The 25,609-nt window shown below is 37.7% G+C and overlaps 1 protein-coding gene across 2 annotated transcripts in view; it reads left to right on the plus strand.

Annotated features, from left to right (window-relative positions):
* Nucleotides 1-24,690, plus strand: part of tub (TUB bipartite transcription factor) — a 62,977-nt gene extending 38,287 nt beyond the window's left edge. For both annotated transcript variants that reach the window (XM_042488155.1, XM_042488164.1), the window contains 11 exons: nucleotides 4,266-4,317; nucleotides 6,417-6,579; nucleotides 8,402-8,539; nucleotides 13,330-13,482; nucleotides 15,459-15,580; nucleotides 17,595-17,786; nucleotides 18,038-18,150; nucleotides 21,174-21,288; nucleotides 21,886-21,984; nucleotides 22,106-22,277; nucleotides 23,401-24,690. In XM_042488155.1, coding sequence (XP_042344089.1) covers nucleotides 4,266-4,317; nucleotides 6,417-6,579; nucleotides 8,402-8,539; nucleotides 13,330-13,482; nucleotides 15,459-15,580; nucleotides 17,595-17,786; nucleotides 18,038-18,150; nucleotides 21,174-21,288; nucleotides 21,886-21,984; nucleotides 22,106-22,277; nucleotides 23,401-23,534 — 1,453 coding nt within the window. In that variant the 3' untranslated portion in view covers nucleotides 23,535-24,690. The remainder of the gene's footprint in view (nucleotides 1-4,265; nucleotides 4,318-6,416; nucleotides 6,580-8,401; nucleotides 8,540-13,329; nucleotides 13,483-15,458; nucleotides 15,581-17,594; nucleotides 17,787-18,037; nucleotides 18,151-21,173; nucleotides 21,289-21,885; nucleotides 21,985-22,105; nucleotides 22,278-23,400) is intronic.
* The last annotated feature ends 919 nt before the right edge of the window (nucleotides 24,691-25,609 follow it).

A 25,609-nucleotide genomic window follows, 5' to 3' on the forward strand; every position in this document is an offset into this window, starting at 1 on the left:
GGAAATTTACTAAAAACATGGAACAAAAGCATAAATGTAACAAAAGACCCAATGTGGAAATAGATAGAGTGCTGTTGTCAGCACAGAGACATCTAACAATGTTACTGAGAAAGACTGGCATCTGTCAAATTATAACTTTGTTTGTGGGAGACATGTTGTCACAAATACATTCGTAATTGGATTTGTTGTCATTTTGCTGAGCCTGATCTGTAGTTGTTTACATTGGATGAGTTTCACTTTTCCTTCAAGCAGAGACAGACAGATGAACAAACTCCCACATGAGCACCGCCGGCATACTGAGGATCATTTTGAATTAAACGCTGTTCACTCGGCGAACACTGGAAGGACGGTTAAAGTTAATAGTTGCGTTAATCCTGATTCTCTGATTAAATCAACAGATCCTCCTATGGGGAACATAGGCAGCCGCCCAGGGTGCCAGCCAGAGGGGTGGGGGGGCAGGGCATGCTTGGCTAGGCCCTCAAATGTGCTAGGTCCAGTGCTGAATCACCATTATACATTATATTTTAATGTCCTATCAAAAAAAAATATTTTTTTTTAAAATTAAAAAAAAAATTCAGAAAATTCAGAATTCTTTAAAACACACTTAGAAGCACTTTGAGGAAGCAGAGGAACATAATTCATTTTTCACAGATTATCAGTTTCATGTACTGCTGTGTGAATGTAGTAACAGCTGTAGCAAATACAACAAAATTTTTTTTTTTTATAAAAGTTACCTACTTTAGCTTTAACAAAAAAGCATGATTTTAAAAATAAGATGTAAGATGTAAGACTTGCTCTCTCCTGTTTCATTCCAATGTAAATTTTGGTTACTGTTACTTTGAGTTCTGATAAATAGTGATGTCAGTCTCCCACTAGTTTTTACCCAAGCCAAAGCCTCTGGAAACGTGGCTTAAAATAGTAAGAATGCACATATTATATCAAAGTCGAGTTTCATTAATTAGCTACAAAAATCTGAGTGAAAACAAATGTTCCCAACTATTAGAAAACTGAGTTCAAAACAGCTCATTTTGAGGATAATAGCATTTCTCCAGACTGTGTGGGTATGGCAGATCAAGTTTTGATTGACACCTCCTTGGATCCCACTTATGTCAATTGTCTCTTGTCTCCACGACGACAGCCACGGAGCAAAGCAGAATCAACGAGTTCTCTGACTCTGGGTGCATTCGTAAATCCAATTGAACGCTCTACACTAAAATGAGAAAGCTGTTGTTTGAGGCCACAGAGAGTACTATTTCTCCATGAATTAACAAATGGTTAAGTTCTTTACACATCCACTTTGTTTGGCGCTTTGCTACTCCTTCACCCCAACCGAACGGTACATTCCAGCAGCGCTCCGAATTACGAATGGACCAGTTTGTACCAGAGTGCTGCAGTCAGAGAGAGTGTTTTCTGAACACACCCCATTAAAAAGATTGTAAATGGATTTCAAATTTGGATTGAGGCTAATGTTTTTGATGCTTTTTATCAAGCATGTAAGACCCAAGATTACATATTTAAGAAAGTTCTTGCTTATTTTGGTTCCCAAAGGCTTTAATGGTTAATAAGTGAAAATAACATTAACAATGAAAAAAGCTGCAGTCTTGCTCTCATGACACAACATGTGGCGAATGCTCTTTATATTAATGCATTGTGATTACATGTTCTCTAAGTGTTTTTTTTTTATATTGTAAAAAAACACTTGGATTGTACATCTGTGCAGTTAATATGTTCATCTTTTTATGTTAATGCTTGTTTGGTCATAGATTATCATATGAAGATGGCAGCACTAGAAAAAAGGTGCATTTATCTTTGTAAATGTTCTTCGCTTAAAGCACTCTTTGGAGGAGAGAGAAACAGTGGCCAACTTGCTTAAATCATTTAGACATTTATTTTACCAACACTGACCTTTAAGGCATTTGCTCAGGCCTGTGGCATTATGTTAGTGCGCAGTGTACCACCAAATCAAATAATGTTCAAGTCAATAGTGGTGTTCTTGTAGAGGAAGATATTACCCAGCTGTTTCAGAACAATCTGCTCAGGAAAACAGAGGATCATTAGAGGCTGAGATCAGGTGTGTGCTTGATATTGTGCTGTTGGGACGTGATGAGACTCCTGCATCCTCTGCAATCCTCTGTGATTTTCTGTTGTCCTTGCCTTCTCTTTGCATTGCATCACATATGAAATGTGCTACAAAAGACACAAGAATGCTTTTGAGGGATATAAAAAATTGAAATGTCCACATGGATAGTAGCATCTGTCACATTTGTCACATTCTTCTGTACACCAGCAGGATAACCTGCTGGAAGACAGTAGTAGGACTGAGAGGGTGATTAACGTAGCTTACAATGTCCGTTTATGTAGGTTTTGGTGATACCACACACACACATACACACACATTCTCTTTTATAAATCAAATCCTTTCTCTTGAAGGTGTGTAGGTGGAGAACAGCGGAATGCCCAAATCATAAATGTGCCTCAAAGGGCTTTTACAGTCTGTACAGCATAAGACACCCGCCATCATTACCCTCTGTCTCAGCCTTTATTGTGACAGACACTGCCATCTGTATGCTCACTGCTACAAGTCTCTTAAGTATGGCTATGGATTTTAATGAAAAAAAGCCAAAATGTTGTTTGGTGCAGTTATTATTTAATCTTTGTTGACATAGTTGAGCAGATCTACACATACACCTCCAGTCACAGTCACTTTTTTACGCCTTCTTGTCATTTTTGCAAAATCTCAGCTGCAGCAATTTTTTTAAAGCTGTTCAAATGCAAATTAACTTACAGTGCATGTAATGACCTATTTAATATTCTTTAATCCGCCTGCTGTGAGGAAAACCATCCCAAAATCAAATTATAGGTCTCAAGGAAAAAAAGAACTGTCTCAGTGAAAGGAGGAGTTTTTCAGTAAATCGGACATGTTTGAAGACAGATCTCTGTAGTACTTTTCTAGTAAAACTCAGGACTTCTTAGCTACTTGGTAATGGAAACCCAAGGATCTCTCATACTCTTCCTATTCTCTCACTAATGATAATGCTTTTTTACTGGACTCTATGACTTCACTTAATGTGTCATGTTCAAGTGATGCTTCTGATTGTGTTGCTTTTGAACTCATAGGGAAGTACAGACAGGGGATATTAAAGGGGAGTTTTTTTAAGGGCTGTATTTATAAGAGTACACATACTCTCATTAAACTGCTTTAGTGTTGATTATTTTATTAGCCATCCAGACAATATGAAAACCTTAATCCAAGATGCTACGGCACTGTTAGCTCTGCAGCTCTGTCCTCTTTTACACTCACTTTGCAGCTGGCTGGTGTGTTTTCTATCGTTGAACTTTGTCTTAGGGGTCCACAGATACTCAGCCTGGCCAATTATTGGGGCAGATATTAGTCATTTTACTGATTATCTGTATCTGAGTTTTATTTTAAGAATCGCTCACACGATTAATTAATGAAAAAGTGTATGTATTACACTCAACCATCACCAGGGAGGGCAGTCTGCAATACATGCAAAGAAAGTGTCAGCGTGGGAAGAACTTTTATATTGTAAATATTTTGACATGTAGGTCCACAATCAAAGCAGCGGTATTTTAGGGTTGGAACAAGAACGGGTTGCAGCGTACTATGCACATTTTCCTGTGTATGTTGTCAATAATATACAATGTATTTTGTTTATTGTGTTTGTTTTTCAATTAATTTATTCTTCAAAACACATTTTGTTTAGAACATGAACATGTGGGCACAAAGTAAATGAGTAAAATGGAGGGTACATGTGCAACTGGCTATGGTATAATCAATTGTATAAGCAACTGTAAGTGTCAAAACACCTCATAAATGCATACAGTACACAAAAGATAAGGATTTTTGTTACCCACTCCAAAAAATAAGACCAGAAACCTTCCCTAACGATTTTGCTCCCTCTGTAGTCTTACATTGTTGTAATAGTCAAGATAAAATTTTCAAAACTATCAAAAAACCTTTTAGAATTATATACTCACATACTCATTGTGTTTTTCAGGGATAATGAGCCAATTCTTTTTGTGTGTGCAATATTAATAACAGCCATGAGGTTAATTTAAGACTCAGTATGAAGCAAAATGTTTTGCAGCAGAAACAAATACAATACAATGCAATTTCACAGTAGCAAGTGCATTAACTAAAGCAGTTTGGAAAATGTCTTTATTACGTTATAAATATCATAAACAGCAGAGGAGCACTTTTCATCATTTTAACCCCCCCTCCTTTCTTTGCTTTGTCTTTGCAGCACTTTAGATGATGAGGGCACCAACCTCCGACAGCAGAAACTGGACAGACAGGTAAGTCTTTGCTCTTCTTCCTGCAGTTCTGATAACAGAGTCTCACAGCAGCCAAATCAATTTTAACAGGGCTGTTTTATCATGACACGAACTTCTGCTGCTCTATCACGAGGCCACAAATGGCCACCTAGGACTTGTTATCTCTCTGAGAACTGAGTTTTAATTAGAGGATGAGTCAAGAGTCAATAATGTTTGGATTAATAATTTATTGAGGCATGAAAATATATGAATTCTTAATTTTACTCTTTACTAAGCTGGCTTCTCTTATTTTTGGATACTCCCGTGTGGTTTAATGCAACGAAATATCATTGTTATTGTGTGTAAGAAAGTTATTAGTCAAGGGGAGCGAAACTTGCTTGCAGCTGTGCATTTCATGTGTTTTACCCACACATCAAAGCCCTAAAGGTGTACTTTATCGATTTTCAACCAACTTTGCACCATAACAATGTGGGTAGTAAGTGTAAATGAAACTGTGATAAACTGTGATCTTTTCGGTGCCAAGATCTCCCTGCGCAACAGGCAAGGGTTTTGCTCAAACTACAGATTTTACATCTGCACTTTCATATTCCTGCAACCATGGACACACGAAGAGTATAGAAGTGTCCTGAAAGAGAGACTCACCTCTTTTTCTCTCTTTCTCAAACTCAGACCAAACTCAAATTGTAAAACTAGGCTGTGTTGATCAAAATTACCCATGACTATGTAACTGTATTGCCTATTTCTAATATAAAATGTCTTTAGAAACATGTTTTAGTGCAATGCTTGCCCATAATATGAGAATCTATGTACAGGAAGTGGTTGCTACACTGTCTCTATATCGTAAAAATGTAGGCTAAAAATACTGATCAAATGGCAAACTAAGCAGCGCTGATCCAACATGAAGCAAGATTCTGTTACTTCGTTGCATATTTCTCATCTAAAATGTTCAGTAATATATTTTCGCTCACTAACTGTGGTACAAAATCAATTTTAACCAGCCAGCTGCCATATTGTTTCCTGTGTCAAAAAGGCCAAGCTGCGTTAAGTCATCCACTTGCAGGAACCATTTGTCAGTGTGATGCAGTGCATTCTGGTAGTTGTAGGTTTTCTAACTCTTGAGTGGAAGCAAATACCCCTTTTTCTCTGTTTTCTCTGGCTATGTGGTATCAGTTTAATTGTAGGTTTCTCTAATGCATAGACAGCACAGTTTAATGAAAAGACCAACATCCTTTCACCACTGAAATACTTTTTTCACCATCAAATCCATACACTTTGTTAATGTACCTATTGTCATCACCATCTTGGCAGAGATTTGAGCTTTGCAGGATACTGTGATGCACCAATGCTCTGCTGCCCGAATTCTCCGCTAATAGAAACTTTCAATATTTGATGAGCTCTGGTTTGAGGACTTGCATATAGCTGACAGTTAGTCCAGATGAATAGCTATATCCAGCCTCAGGTCAAAGTGGTTTGGACAGCTCATCCTTAACATCTTCAGATTGTTGTGCTGGCTCAAAAGATTAATCTGAGACTGTGTTATTGCTGTATGTACAAAAACTTTTACATTTAGTAACTGTCAGTTAAAATACTGCCACACAAATATAGAGGTTGTTCTTTATTGCAGTGATTGTTGCTTACTTCAGTGACCTAAGTGCCACTGTATTTTTATTTTAACTTAAATTATTGAAATTATTCCTGATGATGATATGCAGTGTGGGGGGTGTAAATTATTTCATTTGCTGTGACTGCGTACATGAAGAAAAAGTAAAGCTTGCACACATTATCCTTTCTACGATAGTTTAATAAAGACAAGGTTTCGATCCTACTTGCCTCTTTGTCAGGTCAAAGTGTTTGAAACATGGAAATTACATCTTTATTTATACATAATGCACATCAGTGGACTGGCAGGCTCTAGGATGGTTACCCGTTTAGTAAGTAAGTGTGCAGATGTTACCTTTTCTTCCTTAACAATGTTCTCTGATGACCTGTGTGATGTGCATGTGATTACTCCCCTTCATTTTTGCTGAAACTGTGCCCACATTATTTTTCTTTCTTATTTTTCTTTTTTTTTTTTTGGGACATGTGTGCATGTACACACATACATGAAACCTCCACAACAGCGAGCGCTCATTGAACAAAAGCAGAAGAAGAAGAGGCAGGAGCCTCTGATGGTCCAGTCTAACGTGGACAGTAGATCTCGCACTCGTCGGACCAAACAGAGCGAGGAACAGGCTCCGCTGGTGGAATCCTACCTCAGCAGCAACAGCAGCACCATCTACCACGGTGAGACTGGCACTCCTCCTGAGCTCAAACAGAGTGTTAAAGCAACACTATGGATTAAGCAAAAAAAGATCTCAGACTGCTTGTTTGATCAATCTGTAGTCCTTACAGAAATGATTTATTCTTGGGCTGAAAGATATTTTTCTTCTCATGCAGTTTTTTTCCCAATTTGAACTGTACTGAAAGTAGCACAATTGTCAAAATTACAACCTATACAAATAACTGATTAAAACAAAACAGTTGCTAATATTGCAATTTTGAATTAGAGCCAATGTTGGACCAGTGCAATAGTCTGTACCATCAACTGCAGGCGCTCACACTGCTGCAAATCTGTCCACTTGAGAGCAGAAATGGTGTTAAGACTGGGATTGATGAAGTCTTCTTATCTACACACAGAGACCAGAGCAGCCATCTAATCCCCAGTTCTGAGGTCCAGTTTCTGAGCTCAAGGCCTTGAACTGTCACATCCCCTGCTGGGAGAAATGAAAATGTAGTGAAAAAATGTTACTCTGCAATATGCTGATATTCTGATGGAAAGAAGGGGGATAATAACCTTATCTACCCCCCCCAAACAAGGGAAATGGATTCACTGACTTCCATTTACACTTTAGCTGTATATTGCTCTATTCACAGTCAGGAAGTGGATGTATTTTACTGAGAGCGAATCTGAATTGTATAGCTGCATAAATGTTTACATTTGCATTGAATATCAAATATTACTCTCTCATGTATATTTGAGCAAAAATGTATCTGTTATAATCAAGTACAATCTTTCTCATTACAAAAACTACACTTGTTATACATAAGATTTGACTGATTTATATGAAGAAAGACATTTCTTTTCTTAAGATAGAAGAACCACAAACCACTGTAACCATTGCCTTTTTAAATTTTGTGGCATTTTTACTTATCATTTATTTAATTTTAAAGGAGCAGTGTGTAAGATTTAGGGGAATTAAGCGGCATGTAGCAGTGAGGATTGCAGATTGCAACCAGCTGAAACTTCTTGTTACAAATCCTTCAGCAATCATTGTTTAGGAGTTTTTTTTACCAGAAGCCAAATTATCTCCAGATAAGGACCTTATCTCCATATCTCCTCTGCTCAAAAGCAAACTGACCAGGTGATGAAAACCAGTAAAAACACAGAATAAAGCAGTTTCAAGTTACAACTCAGTGTTTCTCAAACATGGTTTGACTCATTGGCTGCTAGCCAAGCACCTACAAGTGCTCACCTTTTTTCTTGAATAACTTTTAACTGGGAGCCACATTATCTCCAGAGGTCTTTTCCTCTCCAAAACGAATAGACCCGACAATTTAACTGGTAAAAAATTGTTGTTTTTTTGGATGCTGCTCGTTGCAGAGGGTCTGCTAACTATGGGGCCATCACAAAAACATAAAACATGCCCTATCTATAGCCAGTGTTTGGTTTGTCCATTTTGGGCCACGGTAGAAACATGGCTGTACAATACTGTGGACTCTATGGACAAGGACGTGGTGGACGAGGTGTTTATTTCCTAAAGAAAATATTCTTAATATATTTTATTCCATTTCTGCTAATATTTCCCCCTAAATCTGGCACAATGGACCTTTAACACTGTTATTTCATGCCAGAGACTCAACAAACAACACTTAACACTGACTTTATTAACTGTTATATTGTATGACCTTCTATTTATTATTTGCTAAACATAATATTTCTCATTTCTTTTTTTATTCAGTGTAACTTTAAACTTTGCTCTGTCCTCTTTTCCTCATCTCTCCTTTTCCGTCCATCTGCTCTGATAACCCTGCATCTGCTGCTGGTCATCTCCGTCCCTGTGTTTAGTGCAAGAAGCTGAACAGGAGGAGGTGAAGGTGATAGCGGACACACAGCCGCCTCGCTCAGCCAAGAAGGGCAAAGCCTCGGCCAGCTCAACTCCACAGACGGGCAGTGACAAGAAGGAGAGGAAGGGAAAGCACAAAGGTCAGCCTACCAGCCATCGTATTAAGAGTAGTCAGATAGAGTGAATGATAGATTGGACAGGCACACTGCAAAAAGATTGACAAACTGACTAAACGAGAGAGGAGGTGGTGAGGAAATAAAAACACAATTGTGTTGTTTGCAAATTTGTTTTGAAGCATATTGTGCTTGGAATTTACTTTTTAATATTGAACACAAACATAAACAGATTTTAGGTCATAAGACAGTCTCCAGTGTGAATAGAGAAATATCCAAATCCTCATTATCTAGCAGCTGCAACTGTCTGTACAAGCCCTCTTTGAAATCCTCACACAATAGTTCTGCTGATTTTCCGAGCCACATCTGGCAACAAACACAGCCAGTAAAGCTGCCCTCTTAGCTGCCGCTGTGGTGCCATGCTTGTCAGAGCTCAACTGTGTGTGATGATGTATGACCGTCTGAGTGCCGTCAGCCTGCTGACACGATGCAAGTGGAGGCATAAATTAGTCTTTAGATGGAGGAGGACAAACTGAGTGTTGAAATGAAGTATTCCAACTTCATCTACAGTGTTTCAATTGTTCCCTTTTGCTTTCGTGCTTCTCATTGCAGACTGACACTATGCAGTGTAATCATTTATACACAGATCAACCCCAACAATAAAACCACTGACGAGTGTAGTGAATAAATTTGATAATCCCTTTACAATTCAATGTTCTGCTGGGAAACCTTTGGACCTGGCATTCATGTGGGTGCTATTTGACACGCGCCACCTACCCAAATACTGCTGCAGATCAAGTAACCCCATGGTACTCACTGATCCCGCAGGGCAGTTCACCATGCCGCATCACAAAGTCTGCTTTGGAGGGGTGCCCGGTGGCTCGGTGGACAGAACAGGCGCCCCATCTACAGAGGTTATGTCCTTGCTGCAGCGGCAGCAGGTTTCAATTCCAGCCTCTGCCCTTTGCTGCATGTTATCCCCTCTCTCGCTCCCTCTTTCATGCTTACACTTTCCTATCAATTAAAGGCATAAAAAAGCCCATAAAAAATCTTTTTAAAAGAAACTGCCCTGGAATAGCCAGAGAAATGTTAAAAAGAGCTCAAGGTGTCAGCCTGGACTGAAATTCTCCAGATCCCAATCTGATCAAGCATCCATGGGATGTACGGGTATCGCAGAGTTCCTGTGTGCATGTCTCATCAGTTCACAGTCAAGTGATCTTGATGATGTTGTTTCTGGCACCAGGGTGTTGGCCGCAGATCTTTTAAGCCCTGCAGGATGCAAGGTTGGGCACCAGCATGTCCCACTGATGCTCGACCCAATTGGGATCATGGGAATTTGGAGGCAAGGTCGACGCCTTGAGCTCTTTGTCATGTTTATTGGGCCATCGGAGCCAAGGTCTCCCGGCAGAACAAGATGATCTGAATTATTCACGTTTTAGTGTTGTGGCTGATCAGTGTATATTTCCCATATAAATATAAAGATTCACTATAGAAAAATAAGAAACCGATACACAAAGCAATCAATAATCCCAGGTTTATAACAGCGTCATTATTAATCTTTGTAATTCATAATTTGCTTTCTGACATTAGAGATGTTTGTCAGGTGATCTAGCGCAACACAGTTAATGTTCACCTTTTGGATGCCTGTGTCCCAGAAAAATAACAGGAAAAAAAGTAAATGGGATTCCACGAAGGTAAAAGATTAATCAGGCCACAAAATCACCACTGATGGACCTGTCTCACATCCTCTCTGTCTCACTCTTTGATTACCTCAAGCACAAGCACACAGGTTCAGGAGAGCTATTCAACCACACTACTATGCAATCAGCTTCATCAAGGCTATAAAACAGATGAGTACAGGTTGTTGAATTTACTCAGAAGAGGCGATTCAAGCTGCTCTATAAATATATCTACATCTGAAATTAAGTATCAAACACAAGACTGATAGTGAGTGTGATTAAAAACAAAATGCAAATCTAAATAAAACTATAAAAATACAGTTTGCCTCCTACATGTACACCTCTTCCTAGCCAGGCTTCCAGCAGTTTTAATCATGGAATAAAATACACAAGTTATTTATACATTTACAGATTTTTATCAGCTTATCTATTAGAAATATCAGAAATACTGGTCCGGAAATTGTGGTCCGTTACAGTCACTCTGATGCCAAGCATAGAGAATTATAGAAAGTAGAAATAAGTACAAGCAAAGCACATAAAAATATAAATGTTAAATAGAAATACTGAATAATAGAAACAATGTTCATAACAACAGTAAGTAAAATACTTAAATTTATAAATATTTATAATGTCTTGATTGTGTAATGTATCCAAAAAATATAAAACTATATGCTTAATGCTACAATACAGCATATAAAACTAGTATCTAAAGTTAGAAATATAAAATATGTGTGATGCTACTATGTACAACACAATATGTGCATAAGTAAGAATAACATTAAGCATATATACAATATGTGAAACTCTGTTTGTATTTTCTAATAAATTACCTGACTAGACTGTCTTATAATTGTGTTGTAATCAACAAAAATATTTTTCAATATAAACAGCAACACGGCACCAAGTCTGGAATTTTAAGCAACAACAACAACAACAACCAAAAGGCAATGAACACTTGGTTTAAAATGGGGTTTCAAAATGTTTGTTTTGCAGTTTTTCACCTTTTCCATTATCTTTATTTTGTTTTTTGCATTTCTGTATAATGGAAATGAAAGACAAATAGAGAGGAGCTTGTTTTCAAACTGCAGTGAACTGTGGTTGAACGCCCGGAGCAGCATGGACATTAAGTTATTCCCTCTTACACTTTGGAAGCTAATTAAATAGTAAAGCCAGTCAGCGTGACAATGACTTTAAACATTACAACACAGCTCAGAACACCCACATATTTACTGAAGCAGAGATGTGGAAATGTTATCAGGCACGTGTCATTACATGAAGATGGACAGCTGCTTTTGTTTTACTTTGCTGGTACTCATTTAGTCATTTACTGTAGAAAGTGTGGGAACAGACAGTTCTTCAGCCTTCACCTTTGTTTACATATCAATATATGTAATGTTAATAAGTAGGCAGGTTTTGTTGCTTACTGACAGGGTGTGAACTACAGACTACTACTATCATTAATGTGTTAATTTTGTAAAAACACTTCATTTTAAATTACAGACCGACAGACTTTATTAAGGTCCTCATTTATCATGCCAATCTGTTTTTTATTTCCAGTGCATCAACTATTTTATTGGCCTATTGTTTTTATTACTTGGCCTATTAACATGCTGTGCCTTTGCAAGGTTTTTATTCCGGAGTCACCAGCTTTGAAGCTTTGAATATGTTTTTCTTGTTTCACAAATTGCAAGAAATTAGTAAAACATGACAACGACATGGCCTGAAAATGTATTCTAAAAAAGGGGAAGGTTATTATAAAATTGTCCCTAAAATTTAGAAAACTATATTTTGTATCATTATGATGTTATATGCAAAATAATGTTACAAAAAATATGTAAACAAAGATTTATTTCATTTCTTTTTTTTCAGCACTTTTTGTGGGTAATTTTCTTTAAAAACAAAAACAAACAACAAACACTTTTTTGTTGTTTATTTTCAGGTAATTTTCTTGTAACATTTTTACTAAAATCTCACAAATTTTTAGTAAGTTGCTCATTGCCTTCTCACCATGTTTTTGAAAAAAATCAAACCAATTTGCTCGAAGGGTTAATTGATCATATTGTGTCATAGTATGATTGCTTTTGATACTAATTATGGATCAGATGTGCTGACATAAAGAAATGTAGACCTACATGCTGAATCTATGAATGTCTCTTTGTAACTAGAGTCACAATCAGTCCTCTTTTTGAGGCACCCGCCAGCCCTTGACCCTTTGTTAAAAAAAAGTGAATGCCCCCTAAAGCCACGGTGTAGTTTGCACACTGATTACTGATCTAACAGAGAGAATGCAAACTGAACGTCGGCTTGGAACCCTCTCATGTCCCGAAGCTCTCTCCATCAAGTGAATGCCCGTCAGAGGTTCACTCTTGTTTTATCTTGGTATTTATCACTCTACCTCTTTGTTTTTTCCCCAACTTTAACGGGGCTCTTTTTCTTTCGCAGGCAGTTTCTGCAGTTACTTTAGTTGCTCCCCTCTGGGGATAGTAACTGCAAAAAACATACAATGATACTCTTTGGTAACTTGGGATGGCTACCAATAGCTACCAGGAAAGACAAAAGTGCCTGTTTTGGTTGCGCACACTTTCTTTGTGCTGTAAATCAAGCCTTCATTTTCCAGGGAGATCACAAAGTGGCAGACAAAATTGCATTTGAAGAAAACCAGGTCTCACTCCCAACTCTTCAAATACCAATGCTTGTTCAGTGGTCCTCGGAGGCAGACACCAACACACGAGGCACCTCTTTGTGGCAGCATTTTGTGATGCACCAGCAACTACCGGGTGAATGTGCATTTATTTTAAAAAGAGACTGTATACATTTAACAAGCAGAAACTACACATTTCATGTGAAAATGTTTACTTAGGAAAGACACAACACAGTCATATTTTGACAGGAAGGGCCAGTAACCAGGTGTCAGCATTTGAAAATTTGGCCTACAGAAAACATCATCCCTGGGGGCCTATGGAACCAACATAAACACTGATGGTGTCAACATGCTATAGCCTTTTTTGTGCAATCAACATTTGTTTCATATTAATCCGTTGGAGCAAAAAATGTGTCCATTTCCACTTTAACTTTAACATGAGATAATGTTTGTTGTATTCTGATGGAGTTTGCTCTTGTGGGATTGTGGCTCAGCAGCGATCGATGGCCTGGCTTCCCTGCAGGATGACGGTCAGATCCAGATCCTGACAGTGGGTCACCCCAGCACAGAGGAGGGCGAATCAGAGCCTGTCATGAGCTGCACACAGTCACAGAGTAAACAGGATCTGCGCGTCACCATGCTCAAGAAAGGTACTGTCACTGCATTTGCAATAACACAACCATGAGTCCACATTGACACCCACGCCATTCTGGTTCACTGCTGTGGCGTGTTGGTAGGAGGGTGAAACATGCTGATTCATGTCTTAACTTGCAACTGTAAATAGAAATTCCATTTTAAGACCCAGTATGTGAATGATATAATTATTAACATATGATGCTGACATATTTTTCTGTCGACAAAATGTTTGTTTCTTAGAAACAAAGTTACTGTAAACACTGATTATTACTGCACTCATTTTTTTCCCTTACACAGTAATCTATTCTATAGCAGTAAATTAAGATTAAATTAAGATTTTGGAAGCTTATAAATCTGTGTGTGTGTGTGTGTGTGTGTGTGTGTGTGTGTGTGTGTGTGCGTGTGTGTGTGTGTGTGGTGTGTGTGTGTTGATTGGTACAGTCTAGTACCAGTGTGGTTTACATTTCTACCAAATGTAATGTATTGCATTGTGAGATGTTTAGCAAAACGTAGCATGTTATTCTATAATGGGAATTTTTTTGGGACATTTAACAGTGCATATGATGTACTCTGTACTCAAAATTTGGACTATAAAATGGTAAACATAGTGATTTTAGACAGATTTTTGTTTTTTCAAAAACTAGAAAGAGATTTGGAAATTAAAAATGTATTAGTTTTTGGATTTATATGTAAAGAGTGATTGGGACATTATTGGTGCTATCATATCATGTCACGATAGTTTAATTTCAAGTATTTTTTATTCAACGCTTTTAATGCAATTTCTTTTATGAAAATCTATTGGCAAAAAACTCATACAACAATACCATATTTCTTATTATGCAGGGCTGTAATTTACAACTTCATGCCAGATAAGCAGAGTGTGTTCCCACATTGTCAGAGAGATTCAGAACAAGCGGACCTCAAGTGGACCAGCTTGAAATGTTAAGTCACATTATTGTTTGGCACCAAATAAGTGTTATTACACCTCCTTAACATGGATGACTGGACTCACAGACTTCTGGGAAACAGCCACTATTTGTGTTTGGTTTAACTGTTATTTTCGTCTGCAAGCCAGCTTTATTCTTTCACGAAACTACAAGCACATATTTTACATTTTATCACTTACAGTTGCCATGAAATCAGCATGCATGGGAAAACCAGACACTGAATGGTAGTAGACGTCATAAAATGAAATGCTGAAAGCACTGAATAACAACAAGAGACAGTAGACTGTCCAGATAACACCAGAGATAACAATAACTACGGATCCTGAATTTACCAAAAACCCCAGTGGGTCTCCACTGATTCCCCTTTTCTACCTTAATTTTGACCTATTGGAGCATTTCAGCCAAAAGTAAATTGATTAAGAATAGAAAAAAAACAAAAAATCAAAGTTGTTCTTGACCTTAAGTGCAAACTGTTATGAAATAAGTGGGCTTGTCATATTATACAAGTTGGAAAGAGAGCAGTCTAGCATGTAATAGTCCTCTACTTCTTCTTATCATGAGTTGGTTCATGCTTGTTTTTTTTGGATAAAAACAAATATCTGCGATGACTGTCAGCTCCCAGGTAATCAATATGATCTGCCATCTCGCTACAACTGTTTACTCCTGTTGTGCATTCTGTAATGCCCCCTATTGATGATGCATCCTTGATTACAATGGTTTCGCTAAAAACTGGTGGAGCCATGGGCTGATGCAATAGAACCAGTTCAAGAACTAAAGGCTTTTGAGTTCTTACATCTGGTTTGTTTAATGGAAACTTGTGACGTAGTTGCACCCACAATGGGACACAAGCTATTTTACTTAATTGTCAAACTTTGATGTTGTTGGGTTGTTCTTTTTTTTAAGTTATACTGGATAAAGTGGGAATGTGTTCATGTTTTATTGGACTTAGGGATTTCATGTTACCAATAAACTGTAGGAGAAAAGAAGAAGAAAGACACCTCTCTCTTTCTCACTTTGTTTTTGTGTTTCCTCTATCTGTGAAGGTATTTCCAGCAGTATGAATTTTGATGAGGAAGAGGATGACGAAGATGAGATCAGTTCCAGTTCCTCACAACTCAACAGCAACACGAGACCAGGCTCCGCCACTAGCAAGAAGTCATGCAAGGTACCACAAAGCTCACATCAGACATTTGTGCTCTCTGCATGTGCTTTTATCCTGCCCAGCAACTGGCAGTTTTCACAAGTAAATAATGACATAAAGAAAAAAATATGGATTTATTTCTGTCACTAAAAGTACTGTTCCAGACTGTTATGCCTTAATGCGATAAGATAAAGTGCTGCTGCACTTCAATTTTTTCTTTATATTCTGCAAACAGTAGCTATTGAAATAATTTGGGGCTTTCACAATTTCTGGCCTGTCATTTATGTTTTCCCCACAACAAAGCCATTCTCTTTTTGTGGATGATAGTGTATGCAGGTGGTGGAATAATATCTCATACAAACACCTTATGTGCCTGCAGCAGTTTCAAAGGGAAAAACAGTTGGTTTGGAAGATACAAACCTGAGGTGGAGAGCTTTGCATAAAGGCCCAGGTGGGCCATTGTAAGCATCAACGTGTAGTTTATGTAATCATCATAACATAACATAAAACAAGTATTATGAAAATATGTGTTGCAGTTTTTCCCACAGAATTAGAATCTGAGTTGCAGAGGCTAAGTTGCAGCTTGTGAAGTTTGAGTGGCTGGGTGGATAATTGATCTCTGGATCCAGTCAAAGCTGATTAGTTCAAAGTGATAGATGAGAGGAAGAGTATCTGCAGAAGCAAACTTTTAGATCCAGCACAATTAATTATTATGTTTCACTGTCACTGCGCCTTTCATTCTTCTGTTCCATTTGTGCCCAGAGTATGCTCTGCGCCCCAAAAGTGTGGTGCAATGTTTAAACAAGCAGTATATATTCCAGTAGCACTCCTAATGAATGGTCCAGTTCCAAATATATAAAATCAATACATGGTGGCAGATGTTTTGTTTGTGGTGGGCCACCACAAACAAATGCTCTTTGTTGAACCCTATGTTGTACCAGAGGCATGGGTTTAGTTCCAACATTGGGGGGGACACAAGCTAATCTTGGTAAAATTCACACTTATTTAACCTCGCTTTGAACATGAAACATGGAGATAATAATCCTTTCACAGTCTTGTTGTGCCCAAAGTCAGAACTGAATTGGGGGAAAAAAGCTTTCAGGTTCTGCGTTCTCGGCACCTACAGCATGGAACAATCTGCAAAATGATCTGAAACAGTGACCTTGAATGAGTTTAAAACCAAGTTGAAATTCGTTGAGTCCAGGCTGTCTGTGCGTGGCTATTTTATCTGATTGCTTTGTTTTTATTTAAATAGCTTGTTGTTGAAACTGCTATTTTTGACCAGGTCTTTCTTGTAAGAGATCTTTTATCTCAATGGGAAAAAAACAGGTCAAATAAAAACTAAAAAATACAATAAAATGAGATGGGGTTGTGGGTCCTCTGCCAGAAAATGTTGAGCATCATTCTAGTTTTCCGCATTCTGGTGAATATACTGTGCCAATATGGTAGAAATGTCTTAAATCATGTCAAACTAAAGTCCTCTTTTACGTTCATGTTTTTTAGGGGAAAGGGGAAACAAATGCACATATTCTAAATATTTAGGGGGCTGTGTCCCATGCATCACCACCGAAAATCTACACCTGTGTGTTGTGTGCTCCTTTTTTGCATACTTCTGATCACCTGAAGTCAGCCTGCTTTGAGCTACTTAGTCAAATGTTGAGTCTACCGATATCCATTTTGCTTTTCTCCATTTCAGGCATGAAAATAGATGTCAGGTCAGACACCATGCAACCCTTATTAAAAACACATTCTCTTTGTAGCCTCCACTCTGTTCAGAGTGAAGCCACAGCTGGCATTGTGCTCATGATAGCCATCTTTGCTCCTCATTCCACTCTAATCTTTCCCTTCAGTCAACTCAATCTTCCGTCTCTACACCAGCTCCTTATTTTAGACACAGTGTGCTCATTCTCGGTCCCTGTGGACGATTTGATCTTCAGGCTCATTACTCTGTTCTAATGAAAGTCAACTCCAATGCATCACTCACCAGTCCACCATCTCACGATGGGTCTTGCCCTGAGTGGGCTGTTTTCGCCTACAGGAGGTGGCTTCAGCACCGACTCCACCAGTCAATGAACCTGCTGTCGATGTGGATGACCTTGAAGAGTTTTCTCTGCGACCTGCACCCCAGGGCGTCAGAGTGAAGTGCAGAATTACCAGAGACAAGAAAGGCATGGACAGAGGCATGTATCCCACCTACTACCTTCACCTGGAGAGAGAAGACGGCAAGAAGGTGAGAAGGGTCAGGTAGCCGAAACAACACACAGCACAACAGAATTTAATCCAAACATCTAAGGAGTATTAAACATGGAGAAAACTCTGCAAATTCAGTAATTGTCTCTCACTAAGTAGCACAGTCTCTACATGGTGAGCATATATTTCATGTAGTTTATGTGTCAGTAATAAGATATTTAAAAGAGATTGTTTTGTGTGAGTCTGAGTAAGTTGATTTACTAATTTGGTTTCTGACTTGGCTTATCACAGGTGTTCCTGTTAGCAGGCAGGAAGAGGAAAAAGAGTAAAACATCAAATTACCTCATCTCCATCGATCCCACTGATCTTTCTCGAGGTGGAGAGAGCTTCATTGGTAAATTGAGGTAAGTCTCATGTGGCTTTGCTACATGGAGCATATCTGCAACCCACACCACAATTATGTACACTGACTGAGAAATCTTGTGTATTTCAAGTGTTTGATCCTATAATATATTTTTTAACTTTATGTTTAGCCTTGCATTTAGTGTTGATACATTTTTGATGAATGTATCTATTCATTTCAAGTACAATAAAATAAAATTAACATCAAAAATACATTTTTTTCTTACATTTTTGCCCCCCACCCCCACATCCACGGTCTGACATTAAATCTCTATGAATGCAATTACAAAAAAAGTAGGTAAATAACTAAAATAAAAAAAAAACAATACAACAAAATATGTATATACATCTACAAAGGTACACCAATACAGTGTTTAAAGCGTCAGGGGGGTGTTTGAAGATAGATTTCTAGTAACCTTGCAGATGGAGCTAACACATTTTCTAGTAATATTTATTGGATATTTAATCTAAGTAGACTACATTTCCATATGTAGATAACTAAAATACATTTGGAGTCTGTCCCCATTTATTCATTGGGAACCCTACATAAAAACTGCATGAGTAACACTTTATAGTATAAGGTTCACAGAACTGTGTGTACTGAAGCTTATAAGGAATGAGCCATGAACAAAATCATCTTCTGATGTATAAATGGTTAGAACTTGAACAGCATCTTTATATTATTATTCACACAAGAAATTACAATGACTGAACTCTTTCAGCCTCGCTGATGAAAATGTATAAGAAAAATGTTACATTGTTGTCTGAGCCAGTTATGTATAATTCACCTCTCACCTCTTGCCTTTCCTACCTTCCTCATAAATGTACATAAACTGTAAATTCTTTTAATGTTTAAGGCCACAGTAAGAGGCAGGAAGAGAGTCGAGACGTAATCTTTAGAGACAGCTTCAAGGCTGCGTTAGTGGCTCCATGGAAACTCCTGGTGAGTTTAATCAAATATAGCTCTGTGCAGCCTTTAATCTTCAGAGCGGGCCTGACCATTGGTCGATGCACTGCTCAAACCTGTGCAATCACAATCCCACTTGAATGATGGCGATCTAAATTTAAATGAACAGTGACCTTTCATCTAGTGCTTCTCAAGAGTCCTTGAGGGGCTGGCCTAAATGAGCTATGGACTATAAGAGGTATACAGTCAGCTGTTTGAAGCTGTGGCTTTGAAAAACCAATGCAAAGCCATACTATCTATAATGCACACATATGTACACGTGATCCACAACAGTCAACCTCTGGGTCGGGCTGTTGTGCTGTTTAAGACTGTGTGTTTGAATGTCAGAGGATGTCACAGGCCAAGTATGTGTGCACACCTTTTGTTGCTCTCAGTGCGCACAAATATGACAAGAGAACTAAAAAGAAGAACAACAAAGTAGAAGTTAAACACAAACACTTGAATACAAGAACTAAGTAAAATATATACATAGTTAGACTCTAGTGCAAGTGGGGCTGGAAAATAGAACAATAAATGTAACATACATGAGCTAGGTGGATTTCACCGTATATAAAGCTTATACAGCATGCTTATATTATGTTTGACAGATGTTTATTTGCATGTTTACAGTTCATATTTAAACTATAAATAACTGTAATTTACTGATAAAGTTGATTGGTGTTTATTGCACAGGAATTGTTCCTGACATAGTGATGGCTTTTTGAAAAAACTTCCTGTTTTCTGGTTGTTTTGGCATACAGTGTGCCGTAGCATCTACAGTAATAATATAGTGTAGTTATATCAATAGTACTAAAAAATGCAAAGAGAGCAAAAAATGATGATGGAATATTTGATATCAGGAATTATAGTTGGGCAACATGGGGAGAACATGCAAACCCCACAGTGAAGGGCCTAAAAGCTGCCCTCAGTGTAGAAATGGCCATTAAATATTGTTACTGTGAGAAATCATTATCAAGTGAAAAGGCTTGTGGAACAAGTGCACAGTGTGGAGAAGCAAATCTCCAACTAATTAAACTGCATAACTTCAGAAATTATCTACAGGGGTTCAAAACATTATTGATACTGTATGCAAATAAAGCAACCAGAAACTGCCATATTTGACAGAATCACTACTGCAATGTATAAAACAACAGAACTACAGTGCAATCTTTTTTAAGGTTACAGGATCAGAGGATCATTTCTTTTATTTATAGTTGATACATAGATGCTATATTTCACAACATAAATATGCTTTATAGTCATAGTAAATTGTCATGTAGACCCTGTTTCAAGGTTCATCTAGGGTAAGAAGTCACATAAAGACAAAGCATTAACCCCCAGCCTCCTATTGTCAGGATGTGGATCTGACCATCTTCCTGGACGCCAATCCATTAATCCTTGCTGAACCCCAATCCCACAAGCATGAACTCCTTTAGAGCACAACAGCTATATTACTGCTTAGCAATCAGAGTGACCTGCAGTGGAGCATTTCAAATTCCTCCCATTTGCAATAAGACTCTTAAACAGCTCCCCTCTGTGTGGGAGGTGGACTTGCCGTCTGCACTGGACTCACCTGCACATCCATCTTCACCTTTGCACACTTATTTGCACATTTTTCTTTTTTATTGCCCTTTTTAATCTTTTTGGCTTTTTGTTTGTTTGTTCTCTGTACATACTGTACATATCTTTATTATTATTGTTATTTTATTCAATTCTCTTTTATTTTATTATAAGAGAGCACATGTTAAGTGCCTTTGCTTTATATATATATATATATATATATATATATATATATATACACACCTGCATTTTCCCTTTTCCTTTTAATCCAAATATTTCATTCAGTTGCTGCTCTCTTATTTGCTGCTGCAACCAAAACAGTTTCCCTCACGGGATTAATAAAGTATTTCTATTATATTCTATTCTAAACACAAACAGCTGCTGTTCCTTTTTGTATGTTAATAATCAGCACTGACAGGAGCTGCTTGCTGTTTTACAGTTTTCTCCATAGTATCAGTTGATAGTAAATCAGTGAGATGTACAGCTACATCTCTTCAGTCTGTCATGTTTTCTTTGCAGGTCTAACCTCATGGGAACTAAGTTCACTGTATACGACAGCGGCCTGAACCCCATGAAGAGCACCACCAGCCTTGAAGCTAGCAACCTGCGCCAAGAGCTAGCAGCCATTTGCTATGTGAGTTGTACAAAATACTCTTGAACCCTCATCTATTCTTAGTTTCTTATACATATGAAGGAAAATGTTGAGCAATGAGTTGGCAATAAGACACATGATAATTCAGTGTGATTATACACACAAATTAGGGTTTACTTGGTCAGAGGTAATGTCATTTCTATAATTAGTTAACATGGAAAGATTTACTATCAGCAGAATATAGGAACCAGCAGAAGACCTACTGTACATGCAATTTAATCTGCTTTGATAATACAGCATCCAGGTTGACGTGTCTGGTGGCCTTTGAAATGCACAGTTTCATTTAGAGAGTCTAATTAGATAAAAACATCCATGCAACAACCTGAGGAGTCAGAGCATTGTTATAATCCAGCTGAAATCTAGTTATCTTCTGCACATGCATCAATCCAAACAGACATTTGTACAGGAGAATGGCTTTAACCTTCATGGCAGACACAATAACTTAATATTTGTTTAATACTGATGTAGTCATCAGCTCAACAAAAAATGTAATATTTGTAGACTCCATATGCAATTTAAGCTTTGCAAGTTTGTTGGATGAACATGCTCACAGTGCAGTTTTTTATCGTTTCACTCCAGGAAACCAATGTTTTAGGATTCAAAGGACCTCGCAAAATGAGTGTCATCATTCCTGGAATGAACATGGACCACGAGAGAGTGTCTATTCGCCCACGAAATGTATGTGTTACTTAATTTCTCAATAGCCGTATCTGTCCTGAATGATTCAACCTATTCTAATGCTTCCATTATTGATCTGATGTTCATGTCTGAAGCTGTTTTACTTTGTTCTTCACTACAGGACCATGAGTCACTGCTGGCCAGGTGGCAGAACAAGAGCACAGAGAGTGTGATCGAACTTCACAACAAGACGCCTGTGTGGAACGATGACACACAATCCTATGTGCTCAACTTCCACGGCAGAGTCACTCAGGCCTCTGTCAAGAATTTCCAAATCATTCATGACAATGACCGTGAGTTCTTACATCTAAATTGCCATGTTATATTCTGTTATAGTTTTTAGTATGGAAGCTTAATGCATTCACTGGAGAAAAACATACTGGCAGATGCAGATGCTTACAGCTATCCATAGCCAACAGTGCTATTTGCACCCTGCGAGGAATAGCCAATGTGGCTATTTACACCCAGGTAATGAGAGCATCATAGCAGAACGCAGGTGTCTGTAGCCAAAAATGATATATACACAGTGTGCAATCAGCAGCTTTACACTTTATAAAGACTAAAGATAATGATTCAACTAAGTCTAAAAATACAAAAACAGGCAATGACTGTGACACTGCTGTGTTTAACCCAAATATTACCTTGATCGATTGTGTTGCTTTTCATACTACCTCACCCTACTTCATTGCAGTACATTGTGAGTTTTTTCTATTAAATGAATCACTTTAATCTTCGAGAATATCCCAGACTGGTGAGTACTTGAGCTAACCATGACCTCTTTGTCCTAATCCTAACGGCTTTTGACCCTTAGGGCCACATTGTGATGAGTACCAGCCAATCACAGCATGTAGTGGGATCCATAGTAGGGATTGGTGTATATAGAAGAAGACAAACTTTATTAATTCAAATAGATACGCTGAATTTTTTTTCGGTTTTTCTGAATGAAAGACATTGTTATCTCAGAATTCTGACAAAACAGCTTGTAGGGAAAAAAGTGCTCTTGTTTTTCTGAATTAAGAAGATTATTATCTCATTAGAATTTTATCCGTCTGTATTTTATTACAGAACTCCCTTTGTTAAAAAATATCATTCTTGTTCTCAAATCAATTTTTCTTTTTTTTTTTTTTTAATAGAAACAAAGAAGTGCAGAGTGAGAGAAATTAGTGGTGAAATAAATGCTGTAAATCATAATACACAACAAAATTTTACATTATTGGAGTCATACAACGCAGCTGATGCAATCTTTTATTTCAAGTCCCAAACTCTGCATTAATTCATTCTATAATTTGTTTCATAATAACTACTTTTATTGAATGCTTTGCTCTCAATAATTCAAAATACAAATTAAAGGGGGGCGAGAATATTGTTTCGAAGCAGCCTGTCTAAATTGTCTTTCCTGGTCATTCTCTGCTTTAGCTGACTACATTGTGATGCAGTTTGGCCGTGTGGCAGAGGATGTCTTCACCATGGACTATAACTACCCAATGTGTGCCCTGCAAGCCTTTGCCATTGCCCTCTCCAGCTTTGACAGCAAGTTAGCCTGCGAATAGACCCCAGCCTGAAGTTCAGTGGAGAACTGGTCCATCTGTCCTCTCAACAAGGGCTGTTAATGTATCCCTGGGGCTGGTTTGAGATTTCCAAATCACCCAGTACCAAGGAAGTCCTGCATATTCCAGAATGCTTTATGGGCCTCAAGTTTTGTGTGTATGTGTGTATGTGTTGGGGGGTGGGACTTCGGGAAGGTCTTGGTCAGTGGAAGAAAACAAGCACAAACAGTAATCCACTTTCAAAATCCAATTCATTTGTTTTGATAACTATAGTCATTTTGTACTGTAATGGCATTATGAAAACAAACACTGTTCCTTTAGGTAGTAGTTAGAGAAATTTAACATTTCTTTATCTGTAAATTATAACTAACAATTATACATCTGTAAGTTTTAAAAGCCGACTGGGGTTTATGTAATCTGCCACACAAAACTGTCACACTTTTCCTCAAGCATGACTACTGCTTCAATAGTTACTGCATTTAAACACCATGCACGCCATATATTTATTTTGTTATTTATGTATTTATTACATTTTGTTTGTTGTTACCATTTGCAGCCATTTCAGCAGAATAAGCTCTCTGGAGCTGCAAGCACACAGATTAGCATCACAAGAAGGAATATCTCTCATTTCCACACAAAACAATTAGCAATGTGTGACGTGAAAAGGGCAGAGGCGTGTTACACTGTACCATATACAATATTGTGTCACAGTGTCATGTATGCGAATGTATAGGATGATGGTGCACTTTACTTTGAAGTCTGTAGTGGATGAGATATAGCTGTACATACTTTATTGTGCCTTTGAAGACTAATTCCAGTGTTATGCTTTGGCCATAAAAAGGAGCTGAGCTTGAATTGGTCTTTGCTATTCTCGCTGTCTTCTCATGCATTGGAGATAATTCTCTGTAGCTACTTTGAATTCAGCTGTCTGATGCAGGGGTCATTTAGACTGATTAGATGGCTGGAGTTGCAAAAACCTCCAGAAACCAGTGGCGCCCCCGATACAATTGTTGGCCTCCCCCTGGTGATATAACTGAGAGTCAGTTTTACAATCTGTACTTGCTCTTTCTAGCTCTTTAAATACTTCTTTGAATCCTCTATCAGCATAACTTTTCTTGTGCTGCATTTAGATGCCGTCACAAATATTCAAACCTTCCAATCCTAGGCAAATTGGTTTGCTTTCTTTTGAAAATGTGAAAGACACTTATTAGATTTGGATTTTTTTTTTTTTACGCTATATTTATAATTGTCACAATTATATATTTAAAAGTATTTTACCAGATTAGTATTATTTTAAAACACCATTTCAAGGTAATGTCCTTGTTTGTCTTTATGATTATTCACATTTTTTCTTTGATTTTCTTTTTTCTCTAATTTTTAAGTAACTTTTCTTCTGAAGTTGCTTATGGCCTTTTTCCAATGTTTTTCAAAGAACCAAAGCCAATTTTCTGTTTTTTAAGGGGTAAACTAGAGTAGAGTTAGCAGTATCTTGAAACTAGACAAATTTTGGCATTCATTGGTACCAACTAAGACAGCACAGCTTGTTGGAAAGGGGGATTAAATAATCCAGAATTAGGCAAAATTTTGGTTAGAGAACAACTGACATGGTCCTTTTTAAAGGGGCCCCTTGAACTCTCACCTTTAAGGTATTTGAATTTAACTGGGTTTCTCTCTGTACCCACAAGTCTTCCCTAAACTGTAGAAGGCTTGTTCCCACTAAATGTTTTGTTCCCTACTATCAATGTACTCCTTCAAATTAGAGCTGCAAATTTGTCTTTTTATGGAAAGGACGACCAGCCTATATAAAGAACAGTGAATCCCCTAATACATATAACACATAACACAATAAAACAGGACTGTTGTGGAACGAAAATGTTAACTGTACTTGTATTAGTGCATCCTCATTAGATAATTAGTAATATTAACTTTAAAATAAGAAACCAAAGTGTAAAAGAATGTGTTTCCTTAAGTCTCCATATTAACACACTTATAGATAGATAGCCTAACTGCATAATTGAACTCCTGAAATTTTACTCTGGCTTTTGGATTTGGTGTGCCACCCAAAGATTTTCAGTTGC

The sequence above is a fragment of the Plectropomus leopardus genome, chromosome 1 (genome assembly GCF_008729295.1).
Source record: "Plectropomus leopardus isolate mb chromosome 1, YSFRI_Pleo_2.0, whole genome shotgun sequence".
Lineage (NCBI taxonomy): Eukaryota > Metazoa > Chordata > Actinopteri > Perciformes > Serranidae > Plectropomus > Plectropomus leopardus.